The sequence below is a fragment of the Camelina sativa genome, chromosome 17, assembly GCF_030686135.1.
Source record: "Camelina sativa cultivar CO46 ecotype springtype chromosome 17, ASM3068613v1".
NCBI lineage: Eukaryota > Viridiplantae > Streptophyta > Magnoliopsida > Brassicales > Brassicaceae > Camelina > Camelina sativa.
In genome coordinates this window covers 7,535,241-7,551,477 of record NC_141896.1, presented here as the reverse complement: position 1 = coordinate 7,551,477, position 16,237 = coordinate 7,535,241, and the positions used below count along the sequence as shown (strand labels likewise).

The 16,237-nt window shown below is 34.5% G+C and overlaps 4 protein-coding genes across 8 annotated transcripts; 2 read left to right on the top strand and 2 right to left on the bottom strand.

Annotated features, from left to right (window-relative positions):
- Positions 1 to 173: 173 nt before the first annotated feature.
- LOC104756085 (mitochondrial import inner membrane translocase subunit TIM23-1) lies at positions 174 to 998 on the bottom strand. The gene has a single exon (XM_010478607.3). The coding sequence runs from the start codon at positions 892 to 894 to the stop codon at positions 331 to 333; it is 564 nt and encodes a 187-aa protein (XP_010476909.1). The 5' UTR covers positions 895 to 998; the 3' UTR covers positions 174 to 330.
- A 142-nt stretch (positions 999 to 1,140) lies between these two features.
- LOC104756083 (telomere repeat-binding factor 4) lies at positions 1,141 to 4,329 on the top strand. 4 transcript variants are annotated; one of them, XM_010478606.2, is made up of 6 exons: positions 1,141 to 1,525; positions 2,449 to 2,681; positions 2,805 to 2,889; positions 3,381 to 3,464; positions 3,618 to 3,903; positions 4,010 to 4,329. In XM_010478606.2, exons 1-6 carry the CDS (start codon positions 1,376 to 1,378, stop codon positions 4,039 to 4,041), a joined length of 870 nt encoding a protein of 289 aa, XP_010476908.1. In that variant the 5' UTR covers positions 1,141 to 1,375; the 3' UTR covers positions 4,042 to 4,329. The 4 variants fall into 4 exon arrangements, with proteins under 4 accessions (XP_010476908.1, XP_010476906.1, XP_010476907.1 ...); XM_010478604.2 differs by having other exon boundaries at positions 1,187 to 1,525; positions 3,381 to 3,482; XM_010478605.2 differs by having other exon boundaries at positions 1,187 to 1,525; positions 3,378 to 3,464.
- Positions 4,330 to 4,729: 400 nt separating this feature from the next.
- On the top strand, positions 4,730 to 5,481 carry LOC104759269 (uncharacterized). The gene is made up of 2 exons (XM_010482213.3): positions 4,730 to 5,015; positions 5,155 to 5,481. Exons 1-2 carry the CDS (start codon positions 4,806 to 4,808, stop codon positions 5,326 to 5,328), a joined length of 384 nt encoding a protein of 127 aa, XP_010480515.2. The 5' UTR covers positions 4,730 to 4,805; the 3' UTR covers positions 5,329 to 5,481.
- Positions 5,427 to 11,477, bottom strand: LOC104759268 (putative phospholipid-transporting ATPase 4). 2 transcript variants are annotated; one of them, XM_087494442.1, is made up of 11 exons: positions 10,832 to 11,477; positions 8,555 to 10,448; positions 8,359 to 8,469; positions 7,991 to 8,267; positions 7,817 to 7,905; positions 7,652 to 7,736; positions 7,356 to 7,565; positions 7,134 to 7,259; positions 6,927 to 7,025; positions 6,650 to 6,841; positions 5,427 to 6,556 (listed from the first exon to the last, which is right to left on the bottom strand). In XM_087494442.1, the coding sequence occupies exons 2-11, from the start codon at positions 10,345 to 10,347 to the stop codon at positions 5,870 to 5,872; spliced, it is 3,669 nt and encodes a 1,222-aa protein (XP_087350568.1). In that variant the 5' UTR covers positions 10,348 to 10,448; positions 10,832 to 11,477; the 3' UTR covers positions 5,427 to 5,869. The 2 variants fall into 2 exon arrangements, with proteins under 2 accessions (XP_087350568.1, XP_087350569.1); XM_087494443.1 differs by having other exon boundaries at positions 8,359 to 8,479; positions 10,832 to 11,245.
- Between the last annotated feature and the right edge of the window lie 4,760 nt (positions 11,478 to 16,237).

The window sequence follows — 16,237 nt, the reverse complement described above, 5'->3', positions numbered from 1 at the left end:
GAACAGTTTAAACTACTCTTCTTTACAAAATGATGAAAGATAGAGGAAATGAGAATGAAACCATTTCACCTCTTGAGTCAGTCTGATAACAACAACATTCACGCTTTTTGGACAATTGAAAAAGAGGCACAGCATATAACAAAAACTAGCATGAACATAAGCAAGAACTCATGGAGATTCAAATACCAAACGGTAAAACCTTTATTATTATTGTTATTATATATAAATAAAGGTTCTCAAGGTTAAATCTTGCTATATGAAAACCAGAATTCTACCCCAGAAAGCTCTGATTTTTATGATTTCCCTATCCCTAAAGATCACTCCGGTTCTTCATATGTGAGCATAGCGCTTGAAAACCTGCTTCCCAGCCACAACAGCACCAGCCGCTACTCCGCCAAGAGCACCAGCCACAGCCGCAGATCTCACTCCTCGAGCTGCCCTATAAACCGCTCCGGTTCCAAGACCAGCGACAACACTGGTCCAAACATCGTCTTTATCAGTTACCGCCACCACACCACTCTCAACCCCTGCATAGATCAACCCTAACACCCCAATCCTATTACCCCAAGTGCGACCTGCCTGACCAGACGAATTCAAAATCCTGTTGATTTTAAGCTTAGTCGTGTCTCCATTTTCAAAGCTCCTGATACCGGAGAAGACCCCAGCTGTAGCACCGGCTACAGAGCCGCCGAGATAACCTACCCCTGTGTAGAAGGTGAGGTTTTCTCCCCATGATCGACGCTGCTTGAGTGACTCTTCCGTGAAGAGGAATTCTGGAGAAGTAGGGAGCTTGTAAAGATACTGAGCTTTGATCGGGACTTGGTAGTTTTGGTAAGGATGGTAAAGACGCGTGTTTTCGTCGGACTCGTGATCGGAGCTCTGATTGATCGCCATTCGAAGACGACGGAGTGGCGACGGAGTGAGTGAGAGAGAGAGAGGAAGAGAAAAGCTCAGAATTCGAAATGAGACATTTTTTAGGGTTGGTAAGATTTTGTGATTGATTCGAATTTGACCCCTGGTGTTTTATTTAGAATAATTTAACCCAAAATGTATCCCCAGTTTAAGTTTTTCCCAATTTGGACCCTATAGTTTTCAAACTTTTACATAATATGTTACTTAAATTGTAAATGCTACCATAACAACCCCACTTTGTTCAATATACACAGATACTGTATATAAAAAAAATATTTTATATGGATTTGATTGAATAATAATAATAATAAAAAAAAAAGCAATAAGTTATTGGGGACAAAGCGCGGCGGAAGAATCGGCGGCGAGTTCTTTTGTCACCAATAATATTTGATTTGTGATTGTGATAAACACAAAAACGAAGAAGCTACACAAAGAGGCGATAACAGAAGCAATAGAAGAAGAGATGGGAAACCAGAAGCTCAAATGGACGGCGGAGGAAGAGGAAGCGTTACTCGCCGGTGTTAGAAAGCACGGTCCCGGAAAGTGGAAGAATATCCTCCGCGATCCCGAATTCGATGGGCAGCTCTCTAACCGTTCCAACATCGACCTCAAGGTTTTTTATTTTATTTTTAATCATTATCGTCTTCTTCAATTACTCTTTTTTTTACTAGCTGTTGTTGAAACATGGGAAACCCTAATTATTGAGTTTAAAAGCACAACGGGAATGATCAGTTTGTTAATTGAATACGTCTGAAGTTGAAATTTGAAATTTTGTGATTGATTCAATCTTCTCCCAATGCTTTGGTTTGAGAGTATGTTACTAATATGAATTGAGTACGTCGTTTGTGTTTGTCTTTTTCCCCAAATGATGATTTTTAGTGTGGTGATGTGTTACTTCTAATATTGACTATTTCTGTGTACTAGACTTTAAATTTTAGTTGCTTTATTTGAGTATTAGTTTCCTGAAGAAAGTTTATAATTTGTAGATTTTTTTCTTGAATTTGAGTTTAGACTGGGGGTTTTTGACTCTGGTGAGTCAAGTGGACAGGTTGTCTTCTCTGTTTCTTCTGTAGTTTTCACCTGCGAGAAGGTCTTCATATTACCTGAGTGTTTGATTTGCTAAGACAGTTATAGAAAATGTGTACTTGTTCTATCAAATGCAATGCAAGTAGAACCTCTAATTATGGTTTGCACGACAAAATTTTGAAACTTTAGGTTTAACGCAGGTGATCGGTATCCTTCTCTTTTTCGTTTTACTCTTTTCTGATTTTAGTTTAGGAGAACCAATTTTAGTCGATCATTGTCTATGATGATTTTTGTCTTCTTATGTCAAAGGATTTTTCAAAAAATAATCGAGATACGAACACAAATTTTCAAACCTAAAGAAAGTATGTATTGTTGAGTCTGAACTTTGAGGTTGATATCTCTGTCTTCATTTTATTTCATCTATTCAGGATTTGAAAATTAGCACTGTCTCCTTTATTTGTTTACCTATGAAACACGAATCTTAGTCATCCGATGTTTCATATGTTTTAGGATAAGTGGCGTAATTTAAGTGTTGCCCCTGGCATTCAAGGCTCTAAGGATAAGATAAGGACACCAAAAATCAAAGCTGCTGCTTTTGATCTGGCTTCCGCTGCAGCTGCCGCTACCGTTAATCATATCCCTAATGCTATCCCTTCTCCAGTTGCTAAACTTATCCGTAAAGTATCTTCTGAAAACATTGAGGAGTTTTGTAACATTGTGGTTGATGCGAAGAATGTTCCCAGGTTTGTTTTCATTACTTCCTTCTTTTCTGAGCCAGTACTTAATCCTGTGGCGATTTCATAAGTACTGTAAATTGCTAGTCTACTTGCATTGTTACGCTTCTGATGAGCCATTGTTTTATGAAGATATGATGGAATGATATTTGAAGCTCTTTCAGCCTTGACGGATGTTAACGGATCTGATGTCAGTGCAATTTACAACTGCATTGAGGTTAGTCATATTTTGGCGCTCTCTTTATTCTGCAGTTGTCATCACTGAAACAATGATCTATTTCGCAAGCTGCTTATTAAGTTATGCTGAAAGCAAAGTCAAGCTAATCTAATGAGCAATATAAACAGTTAAACACCAATCTTATCTTGAATTCTGAACTACACAATCATTGTACCACTTAGAGATGAGAATGAAGCATTGGTTTTGGCAAATTTAAATTACTTGAGTCGTATCTATTCATCTGTCTCAACGTTTCGTCTGTCAATCAGAGTTATCAATGTAAAGTCTTATATTATTCAACCATTCATTACGATTATAGTTTGATCCTAGTTATTGCATTGAAGTCAGTATGATAATCTTAAAAAAAAAAATACTATAGAGCTCTATTAGGTTCAGTATCCATTATCAGTCTTAGCAGCTAACCCTGTAAATGGATAAGTTTGTGATGTAATGATCAAATTCATGATAACGGTCTGGTATGTGTATAGCAGCAACGACATGGAGCACCACCAAATTTCAGAAGGATGCTTAGTTCAAGATTGAGGAGGCTTGCTGCTCAGGGAAAACTTGAAAAGGTTAGCCACTTAAAATCAGTAAGTCTTGAAAGCCTTGGTTGAACAAGTGCGCAATCTTTCTTGGTCTGTGTTGTTTCCTCATTCCTGCTTATTATTATATATTTTTTTTTTTTATGTTTTGGTTCTTCAAAAATGCAACAATACACACAACAGACACAGAACTTCTACAAGATGAATGACAATAGCTTGGTACCAAGAACACCACAAGTAGCGAGACCAAAAGAGACGAACCCGAAACCCAGGCAGACACACAGTCAAGGGCCCTCTATTTCACAGGAGATGGTTGGTGAAGCTTCAATAACCGCAGCTTATAAGCTCGTGGAAGTAGAGAACAAATTAGATGTGGTGAAAGGATCGTCAGAAGAGATAGAGAGAATGATGAATCTGGCAAGACAGGCAGAGTATATGCTAGTGATAGCGAGAGAGATGCACGAAGAATGTAAATGAATTAAAAAGAATCCTGACACACTATATATTCTCAGAGTATTCTTCCTTGTAGAAATCTTTGGTGTCTAATCTTTGTCAAATTTGTTCTGTTGTTGCAGGTTGTCAGGGAAATATTATGTTCCTGGATTGAGGATGATGGGACAAAAAAAGGAAGCAGCACAGAATCTTTGGAGTTGCTTGTTGATAAATAGGCTATTAGCTTTTTGCGTTATCTTCTTCCTTTGTTTTTATGATTAACAACTTTAGAAATATGTTTGGACAAAAATAACACTTAAACTTTCTTTCATTTTATCATCATAAAATTAGGTAGTCGAGTAATTTAGCCCAAACATAAATTTTTGGTGTGGTTGGAAAGAATCGTATTATTTTTTGTTGTATTGTGTGCTTTTAAAAACCAGATGATTTTTAGCTTGAAAAACTACATAATCAAGGATTTTTTGGAGGTTAAGGACTTTGACCAGTCGTAAACTAACCGAAGAGAACAAGTTGGCAGAGATTACTTGCTCAAATTTACCCATTATCAATGTATAGATTTGAGACTCTTGAGTGTCACGCAATATTAACTTGTCTTTCTATAAATAGTACTGTTATTTAATATTTACCAATACAGTTTTTGGAAGAATGGACTATGACATGAACGAATTTTAAATCTTAATGACGTAATTTTCTAAATAAAGAAAATAAAATCTTCATTTTATGGGCTTCAGATTGAATTTTTATAGTTTGGGGAAAATTTGGTAGAGAATAAAGATTAGCGGGGTTGAATTGAACCAAAAAAAAAGATGGTCCGGGTTTAAGTAGAGTGTCTTTTTTTAATTTGCTCGTAAACCGAGATCTGAAAAAAAAAAAAAAAAGTCACACTCACACATACGATACATAGTTGGTGCTTGTCAAATGGCGATCAAAGCGGGGAGGGTTTTGAGAACGGCTACTGCTGTGGCGAAGAAGGTCCATCAGAAACAGTTCTCAGCTGCATCGTCCGCATCTACTACACCCACACCGCCTGTTTCTTCATCTTCCGGTGTTGGATCATTTCTGGGTATTCTCAAGGAACCTCGCTCTGAATCCGATTTATTGATCTCCCAGTACATCAGACTCTGCCAGGTTATAAAATCTGATGAACACAAATTCTCCACATTTGTTTCTTTTTTTTTTTGTAGTAGCCCACCACCTGTTCGATGAAATCTCTCATAGAGTGATGACTAATCTTGTTTGTTCAATTGACTTAAATTGTTTTCTCTAGGGACGATTGACGACGAAGAAAGGTGATTTCACAGAGGAGAAGCTAACGAAGTTGTTGGCTGGTGAAGACAAGATTGGGATTGGTGAGACCATGAATTTGCTTGAGGGCCGCAAAACTGGTATTGAATCTTCTAAAAACAAATCCATTGACAAGCCCAAAGCCAAGAAAAAATAGTTCCTCTGTTTCATCTTCGAGCTTTTGCATTCTTTGTTTGCAAGTTTGTTTTTTTTTTTCTTTGGATTTCAACAAGTTGCTGTATGAATCACTATATAAGATCCAAAACATCAATTTTATCATATATGGTATTAGCAAATCAAGAACCATAAATATGTTTTGTCTGTCACAAATAACCTTTGGAATCAGTGTAGACAATAAGTATTTGAGAGAGGAACAAAAGGAGGAGGATACTTTTTTTTGGTTGGTGTTGCGATCCGTCCTAAGTATACACAAAAAAATCTATGTATATAGTTACTGTTTCTGATACAACAACAAGAACCCCAAAACCATCAGTCAGTTACTTTCACAAGCTCACGCTATATAAGATTCTCCCTTCTTCCATGTCATACACACAACGGCATCAAGAGTTATCTCCAGTCTGAAATCAAAATCCAGAGCCCTACCTCCATCCATGAACCTGTTACTGTTTTCTACAGGTTGGAAATCTTAAAAAGTATAATTAACCTTTAAGAGAGATTCCTGAGAGTTGCCCCAGAAGCTATACTGATCTTGGAGACATTGTATCTTGAGCTGAAAAATGTGACATATTTGACTGTTTCTTATTCAGCTTTGACCTTAGATGTCTGATTTTCGCGTCAACTCTAGCTGTGAATCCAATCTTTGTCTTCTCCCGTGCTTTAGAACGTTCTCGTGTCCACATTCTTCTATCCTCTACATCCCTCTTGTAGTATTTGATCTCTTGAATGATGTGATGATCCAACGGATATAAGAATCTTTGAAAAGATATGTGGGCAAAGTAAGGGAGGACTGTGGTTATTGTGACCAAACATGTGGTCACCCAATATATGGGTGCAGGAGCAAGAATCTCAACTAGAATTCTATATATGTTGCCTGAAAGACTTGGAGGCATCATCCCGTAGAGCGCAACAAAAAGATACCATAGACCTATGCTTCCCCAGATTAAGACGTGCTGGATCCAAGTGAAGTGACTCATCGTCAAAGCGATTTGCACATTCACAGCCCAAACAATGCAAGTAAACATGGTAGTACCAACAGCATCCATGTCAGCAGTCTGGCCACCGACTCTGAAGGCCTGCTCATAAATGACTCCAATGTTGAGGAAGAATATAACAAGGGAGGAGTACACACCATTTCCCATCCACCCGAATATTCTATACCAGTCAAAGAAGAGATTTTTCTTCCCTTGTTGGTATAACGCAGGGAACTGCAGAACAAAGAAAGAGTTCTTTTGTTGTGAGTGAGAAATTCATACAAGTTTTAAGGTTTGACTTCTCACAGCAGCTTAGTTGAACCTTACCTGTAAGCAGATCTCCGAGGAAACATCTTGTTCAAAGACTCCAAGGGCAATCACTGGCAATGAAGTAAGGACGACGTTGAAGAGTAATAGGTAGTAGTCATTATATACTGATTGCCCAGAAAATCCAGTGAAAGCCTCAAAATAGAAGAGAGTGAGACCAAATGCTATGTTCTTGTAAAAGAAATAGCAGATCTGGATACAGGACAATATATGTTAGAAACCAAAAGAGTAACATAAGATGCAAAAGAATTAGAAGACATCTTGTAAACATATATACCATTTGAGCTATTCTTTTGTAGCACCAGTGTCCATGAACGACGAGCAATCTTTCAAGAAACCGGAACTGGGCAATAGAAAAATCACTTGCCATAACAGCCTGCAAAAGAATGATAATCAGCAAAAGCAATGCCGGGATGGGAACAACCATTGTACATTTGGTACAAGGTGGGACACCAAAAATACATTCTAGAGAGACCACACTAACCTGCATCCCTTCAACCCCGCTGATACCAACACCAATGTCAGCTTCTTGAATCATTCCAACATCATTTGCACCATCACCAATTGCCAATGTGGTTTTCCCGGTTCCCTCTTTAACTAACCTCGTTACCTTGTTTTCAGAAATTTTTTAAAATAAAAATAATTATAAGGAAACTCATAACGCCAATTTGTTCAGATACATGGCATAAGAGAAGGGGGGAAATACCAAAGCTTTCTGCTTAGGAGACACACGACAGCAAATGACTGACGCACAATCGACCGCCAAAGCAAGAAACTGATACTTCATCTCATCCTCCAACGCATACGTTAGGGTTTTCCCGTCAATGATCAAGGCAAATGCAGCGTGTGGATCTTTCTCTAGCTTCACCATTTGTACAGCTTTTGTGATTTGAAGCAAAATATTCTCCTTCACAGCCTGATTACATCAACAGACATTAATTAGATCTTCAAATTGTAGGTCCTTACGCTTAAGAAAGGGAAATGATTTTAGCCTCATATTACTTTTGCTTCTTGAGATCCTCCTTCTGAGTTCATCACAGTTATACATATCTGTTTCATGCCTTGCCGAAGTAAACTACATGAATATCTGCAGTTCAAAGCAAATAGGTAAGTTGGTCAAAGAACTTCAAATATAAATTTGCTTCAAGGTATTGTAGTTGTTCTAACCCGATGTTGATTGCTGTTTCCATCTTATCCCCAGTTAAAACCCATAACTTGAGGCCTGCTTGAGCAAGTTTATCTATGCATTGGGGCACCTAAGTCAAATGAAAAAGGAAACTCAATTTTACATAACAAGATGGGGGAGATAGAACTAAGGTGTCTTGTCTGATATCTACATACCCCTTTCTGGAGTTTGTCCTCCACAGCAGTTGCACCTATAAGAATAAGGTCTTTTTCAATCATATCCGATATCCTCTCAAGCAACTCATCTCTATCAGATCCTATAGAAGTTTTGGCCTTGTGAAACTCAGCGTTCCAAGCTGAGTATTCATCCTCGTCAAGCTTTCTGTATGAAAGTGCAAGAGTACGGAGTCCTGCTTCTCCATATTCATTTAAATGCTTAGTGGTAGGTCCTAAGTATGTCTTCCCATTTTTCGCCAGTCGCTCAAAAATAATACTGGAAAAAAATAAAAATAATAAGAACTGCTTCAGATATTCATGAGGTATAAATATTAAACGGAATATATCTTTCTAGCTTTTCGTCTGACCTGTCAGCTCCTTTGCATAGCAAAAGAATCTGCCCTTCCTGGTCACGTACAACTACTGACATTCGCTTTCGTTTGCTAGTGAAATCCAACAAATTCAGAACTTTATACTCCCTGCATTGTTCTGGTACACATTCAGAATGTGTGTTTAAAACGAATAATCAAAGAATCAAGAATAAGTCTCTCTAAGAAGTCTCACCTTTCAATAGTTTGCCCTGAAAAAGATAACCTTTCATGAACATAAACGCTTGATTGGGTTCTCTTAAAGAACTCAAAACCAAACTCACTGGCAGCAGTGAGAAAAGAAGCTTCATCTGGTGACTCTGCTTCATAAGTGTACTTGCCAGTCTCCTCGTTAAGCTCGGGGATAGCTGTGTGACAAATAGCTAATATGCGAAAAAACAGCAAAATGTCATTTGTGTGTGGCTCTCTTAACCAATTCCCATCCATTAGCCTGATATCCTCGAAACCAAACCCCTTTATAGGAATTCTTTGATTATGCTCAGCTCGATGATTACTGCTACTATCTAACTCAATTTCGTGTGCCGGGGCCCTTGGAGTACTTGTCCTACTGGATACTTCTCCGTGATCATCAAGATCAACAGCCATTTGCTGTGCAGCAGCAACTTCGACTTCGCTAGAACGTACTCCATAAGAAGTGCCAGCAATTGAGCATTTCAGAAAATCCATCTGATTACAAGTCAAAGTTCCCGTTTTATCAGAAAGGATAGTATCCACTTGTCCTAGCTCTTCGTTTAGATTCGACGTGCGTGCGTGTGCTGGAACACCACTCTCACTATCATACATATGCAAATCTTTATTGATGAAAGATGCCTGCAACACTTTCACAACCTCAATGGAGACATAAAGAGAGATTGGTATCAAATATCCGTACAGCAACAGAGCAGTGATCAGATGGACAACTCCAGCATAAACAGGATTACTTGGATTGGTTAAGTTCTCAGGCTCCTCAGGTCTTAAGTACCACCATTTCGGCATGTGAAACTTTGTCTCCCAAGCAAATCCGGATGAACTTATGCAAGAGATCAAAATAAGTAGGACTAGAAGCGTGTAGATGATATAATCCATTGTCTTTTCGATTCTGCTCCTTTTCGAAGGCGATTTCGTTGAGTTCTGCATCACTTTAGTATCATGCCCTGTGAATACCACAACTCCATAAACATAAGGTGTATTCCTAAGCTTTGAATCTCTCAACAGAATCTGACTTGGATCCAGTGGAAATATCTGCCGCTCATACTCAAGATTGCCAACAAATGTGTAAAGACTTGGGTTTGGATCTTCACATCTTATAGTCCCCGTGAAATCTTTAAAAGATTCGTCGTCATCCAGCGATAATGTCGCTTCCAAGGACCTTTTCACTTTCAAGTTGGTCTCACCATCTAAATTCATAGTCTCTACATAACAAATCCCATCCTCATAACTGGACGACAACAAGAGCAAGTCAGCAGGGAAGAAGCCATCTTTCTCCACTTTGACAATATCCCCAACACTAATCTTTTTCCACTTTCTGCGACGAAACTCCCCATCACGTTTATGAACATAAGCTTTCCTTGCATTAATCTTCACATCTTGCATAAACCTACTCCAATCTTCAAGAGCCTCCTTTAACATACTGAGTCCAACAACAAACACCAGCGGAGCAATCATACTCCATTTGTTGAACGGAGAAAGAGGGAACACAGAAAGAATGGCAGCTACCAAGAAGTAGAAGTTGGCAGCGCGGTGAAACTGTTCGTAGAGTGACTTGGGGAAGAAAGTGATCATATTGTACCTGGTTGTAGAGACATAGTTAGAGCGGTATCTCAAAGGTTTCTTCTTGTGCATATGAGGCTGATTACAGTAAACAGTCCTGCTAAATCCTGGACCTTGGATAGGGTGAGGATCTTGACCCTCGTCTGCACTTGGCCTAAGACATCCAAATGTGTATATATGGCTAAGTCTCAGCTTTGACCTTCTTCTACCTCTTGCCATTCCCCACAAAGAACAAATACAGGAATCTTTATCAAGAACTCTTCTTCTTCATCAAAATTCTCAATTGTGGTCAATGTCTTATATCCCTAGTAAATGTTGGTCTGCACAGAAGATTAAACCCGATACAGAATTAGATTTCTCATTAGATAAAGGTTCAACCTTTTGAATGAAAATATATATGTCTGTTAAAAAAAAAGCATACTTTATAAGAAAAACAAGTCAGTAATCACAAATCTGTATGAGGAGTAAAACTAATTAACGGACCAAAATGAATCGAGTTTAACATTTTGGATTTCAAATCTAGCAAGAAACTCGGAAAAGGACAAGGAAAACAAAATTTAAAAAAAAAAGAAACTTTAAAAATTCAAACGCATTTGCAATTCCGATTGATCCGAGGAAAATATGAAACGAAGTGAGCAAAGCTGCAAAAGCAATTCCAAGATCTTCAAACACAGTAACAAGATCTTGGACGGAGAAAATTTACCGAGGTGGGGGAGGAGGAGAGAGGAGACCGAAAAATTTAAGCAAGAAGGCTGATTGATGAGCTGAGAGCAGTTTGATGACAATGGCAGATCAAATACGCAAGAAAAAATGAAGAAACTTTCTCTCTCTCTCTCTCTCACTCTTTTTCTCTTAGAGAATTTGACTTTCTCTCCAGAGACGTAGTAGTAGAAGTAGTAGCAAAGCAACACAATTCACAGAGGGAGGGTTTTAGGACAAAGACACAGATTTGGTTCTCTTTTTGTGATTTAGCTTTTGTTTATTTGCTTATTGCTTAAGACTGAGAAATCTGAAGCACTAGAGTTGTGATGTCAAGGGATCTTTCTGTGTTGCTTCTTCTCCGTCTTCTTCTTCTCTCTCTCTCTCTCTCGGACTAAGATGATCTCTCTAATTAATTAACTTCAAATAACTACTAACTAGTAAGTATTTTTTTAAGAAATAATTTTACTTCTGTTAATCTGTTATAAAATGTTTATGTTATTTTGTAGAAACACTCCCACATTATAATCTAACTGGTAATAATAAAGTCACCACCGAATTTTAAAAATTATACTACAATTTGCAGATGAATGATTTTAATTACTACAATTTGCAGATGAATGATTTTAATTACTACAATTTGTAGATTTAAATTACTACAATTTGTAGATGAATGATTTAAATTGTGATCAAATGGACTTAAATTTACAATATAAAATCATTTATGTGAAAGGAGGACTGGTCATAAATTTTTTTCCATTTCAATTAATTAGATCACTCTTTGATTGGTCAAACAAACTAAATTAATAGTAGAAAGAAAATATAAACACTAATTCCACTCAAGTTTTATACAAGTTCAAAGATTTATTTTAATTTAAATTCATATAATAAATGCCGACAACTCTTTGTTATTGGTATTTCCAATTAGTTTTAAAAAAGTCTTTGTATTTATTAGGTACATATTTTTGAAAAAGATTAGTATTTACTATTCCCCTCCATTGTCTAAAGAAACAAAAAAAAAAGTGTTGCTTTAAAAGTATTTAGCCCCATTGGGAGATGACGTGTCAGTAAACCTCCTTTTCTTTTACGAAGCGAGATCGCGGCGAAGTTAATTACACTCAGTGGATTGAACCTATCCGCACCGTTTTTGTGTCTTTTAAAAACTGATCCATGGATGATGATGTTTCGTTCCTTTATTGGTCACATGTGTTTATTATAGAGACACACTTGCGTATTACAACACTCTCTATAAAATCAATTGATATCATTGTCTACTTTTTTTTTTCTGGTCCCAACTTATATGTTTAAACATGTAATTATAATGAATGTATGATGATGATAGATGGAGACGTGACATTGCCTGGTGTGACATCCAGTATATGGACAAATTGAATGTAAGCACAGCAGGGTAATACTAATAAGAAGAGTGCAACATGCCAAATCAAAGTCGGATGAGGATTAATTAAAGCATGGCTTGAAAGTGAATGGTCAATTAATACTATTAAGCAAAACTTAGGTAGGAAGGATAATCACATGCATGGGATCTCACCACCATCAGATTCCATGGGAGCTTTATCGAGTCTATCGCCCCATCAATATGATTTGAACTTCCTTTTCCCGTGCACTACATTTGACCTACTTTTTCCACTTTTTTTATTTACTAATTCTTTTACCCTAGTAGTATTTGTTTTATACAGTAGTAATTGTAGATGAGGAGGTAATGTAGCTATTGAAAAAAATCTATTAAAAAACATTAATTTGTAGAAATCAGAAAACAATTAATTAAACTATAACTAGTAGTACTAGTTAATTTTCGTTTATGAATTCATTATTCATTCCAAAAGTCCATTATTGATCCCCAACAGCATCATATTATTTGTATAAATAACAGTGGAGATTAGCTAGATTAAACAAAAAACATGGGAAACAGTGTAATTATAGATGAGGAGGTAATGTTAATAGTGTTCCTTTACAAACCCGAGATATAAGTATTTATTTAGATTTGAACAGATACGATAAGACGCACACACATGACTTATTAGAGAGTTGAGACAAAACCGTTCTAGTTAAGGAGAATTAATTGTTATTTCATTTTTCACCTAAACAACTCACCTTTAAGGGTCGTTGATTTGTTTGACTTTTCCACAGACATCATTTAGGGTCGTTGATTAAGAAATCGAAACAGCCATAACATAAAACGTGAGAGAACTCACACATAGTGGCGTCCCATGACTATATACTATCCATTTAAGGCATTTTTTTGTTTCAATTTGCAGTTGGATATATTTTTAAAATTCCTACGTTCATAGTAATGCATTTCAATTTCATATGGGTATGTCGCACTGTGATCATAAAATGACAAAACAAAAAGGACAACCATATTTATGAAAGTTCCATGAGTTATTAAATCATTTCATTAATATCTTTGATTGATACTATATAGTAGGTGCTATAATGTCGTTTTTAAATTTGAATCACTTTTCGTTTTTAATTGTTTCTACCGAACGGTACCGTACGTAGTCAGTCGTATGCTATTTACTGTGTTACTTCTTTTCCGTACATTCCTCCCACAAACGATAATTCAGTACTTGTTGAGAGTAAGTGAGTGGTCGGTCGCGAAAAAGTGATTTGTATATGAAAGAGAAATTATACAAGTATATAAACTAATTAATCACATATATAAAAAATTTATAGCTTAGTATATCATTTTATGAACTTTCACAATGCGGCACATCAGAATTCCAAATTGTATAACTGTAAATCATATATATAAAAGTAGAGTTTCAGTCTCTCCTTATTGGTCCACTTGGCAATGCAATTTTAACAAAAAAAAATTATATTAAAACACAAATTTAAAACAATTAATTTTCACATTTAACTCACATAATATAAAACTGAAATCTTTATAGCTTCTCCCTATAAATTATGCATTAACTTTATTTCTCCACTAAGTTGTATTAATCAATTGTATTAAAACAAAACAATAAATTAGAATTGTAACTCTCATTTTTCTAAATGTAATTTTCATAATTTCTCTTCCTATAAATACTCATTATCTTATTCTCTTAGTCTATCACTTTTTCATTCTCTCATCTTCTTCCACTACTCTCAAATCTCTTTTTTGTTTTGTTTTGTTTTGTTTTGTATTTTTTTTTGTTATTGTTGTTGTATGGGTTATAAAAAATCAAATCAAATATCATTGTAAAAGCTTAGTTTTAGAGTTTGTATGATATGTATATCTTATATATTTATTTTAATCTTTTAAAATGTTTATCTCCATTTTTTATTTTATATTAACATCTTATAAGTCATTATTTTCCTACTTCAATATTCACCACACAATAAGATCATAAAGTTGAAATGATCCATATGTAATTATCTATTATGTCTCTGGTTATCTCACACATTCATGTATCATTTTAAATAATTTATAAAGATCAATATAATATTTAAAGATCAATATAATTATCCATTTATCCATTTATAAAGACTATTTTGTTTTGTGATCCAATTGTTAAATCTGCAGATATCAATATAATATATATATATATTTTTTTATGATTTGAGGTTTTTGAAAACAAAAAGAACATAATTAAACAATTGGTTTTTTTGTGTCTTTAATCAAAATTAAAAATGATCCAAAAAACAAAACATATTCAACTAGAACTTAAATATAAAAATAAAATATAATTTTAAAAATATCATTTCACTAAATTCTCTAAAGATGAAACCATTAGTATGAAATCTAGCACTATAAATTAAATTGATGAGTAAAAACCAAAAAAAATAATAAGTTATCCTTGGGATTTTAAAAATTATTGAGATTGAAGAATTCATATAATTTTATAAGAAAACTAATTTAGTTTGTCACTTAAAAAGTAATATTTTTTATTTTGAAATATTATGTGTAAGTGTTGAGTTTATATCAACAAACAACCAAATCATGTGAATTTTGATTCAGCCACTTGGTATTCCTTTTATTTTAGGTTATAAAAAATTAAAATATTTATTTATAATTAAAGACATGTAACTCCATTTAACTCAAATGTAACTCCTATCCAATAATTGTACATTAATTCATTCCTCCTACTAACTTATTATCTTTCAAGAGAAATTATTTTTGGTTAAATTTTAATATTTTTTATTTATTTTGGTTGGCTAAACTTATATTCATATTTTGGTTGGCTAAATTAATATATTTCTCATGTAAAATTATTGTTTATAATATATTTCTCATTTCAAAGTTTAAAGCAATATCATATATATAAAAGTAGAGTTTTAGTCTCTCCTTATTGGTCCACTTGGCAATGCAATTTAAACAAAAAAATTTTATATTAAAACACAAATTTAAAACCACTTAATTTTCACATTTAACTCATATAATATAAAACTGAAATCTTTATAGCTTCTCCCTATAAATTATGCATTAACTTTATATCTCCACTAAGTTGAATTAATCAATTGTATTAAAACAAAACAATAAATTAGAATTGTAACTCTCATTTTTCTAAATATATTTTTTCATCATTTCTCTTCCTATAAATACTCATTATCTTATTCTCTTAGTCTATCACTCTTTCATTCTCTCATCTTCTTCCACTACTCTCAAATCTCTTTTTTGTTTTGTTTTGTTTTGTTTTGTTTTGTTTTTTTTTTTGTTATTGTTGATGTATGGGTTATAAAAAATCAAATCAAATATCATTGTAAAAGCTTAGTTTTAGAGTTTGTATGATATGTATATCTTATATATTTAGTTTAATCTTTTAAAATGTTTATCTCCATTTTCTATTTTATATTAACATCTTATAAGTCATTATTTTCATACTTCCTTACAATATTCACCACACAATAAGATCATAAAGTTGAAATGATCCATATGTAATTATCTATTATGTCTCTGGTTATCTCATATATTCATGTATCATTTTTAATAATTTATAGAGTTTCAGTCTCTCCTTATTGGTCCACTTGGCAATGCAATTTTAACAAAAAAAAAATTTATATTAAAACACAAATTTAAAAACAATTAATTTCACATTTAACTCACATAATATAAAACTGAAATCTTTATAGCTTCTCCCTATAAAGTAAAATACTTAGGTTCACCCCTAGGGGTGAACTTCTCCATTCACCCCCTCTTCTCTCAGCCAATCAGAATCTTCCATCTAATATTTTATTTAAAAAATAAATGAAAACTAAATTAAAAAGCAAACTAAATAAGGAAACAAATTCTGCATACTTTTAATTAAGGAAAGATAAATATTGGCTTGGTTTAGAATTTTTAAATTAGAATAAAATTATTTATCGGTTTGGGTTTACAAATGAAGTGGTTAGAGTTTAGATTTTACAATTCAAACGTAATTATATGTCGGTTTGGATTTACAAATGAGCTGGTTAGGGTTTAGATTTT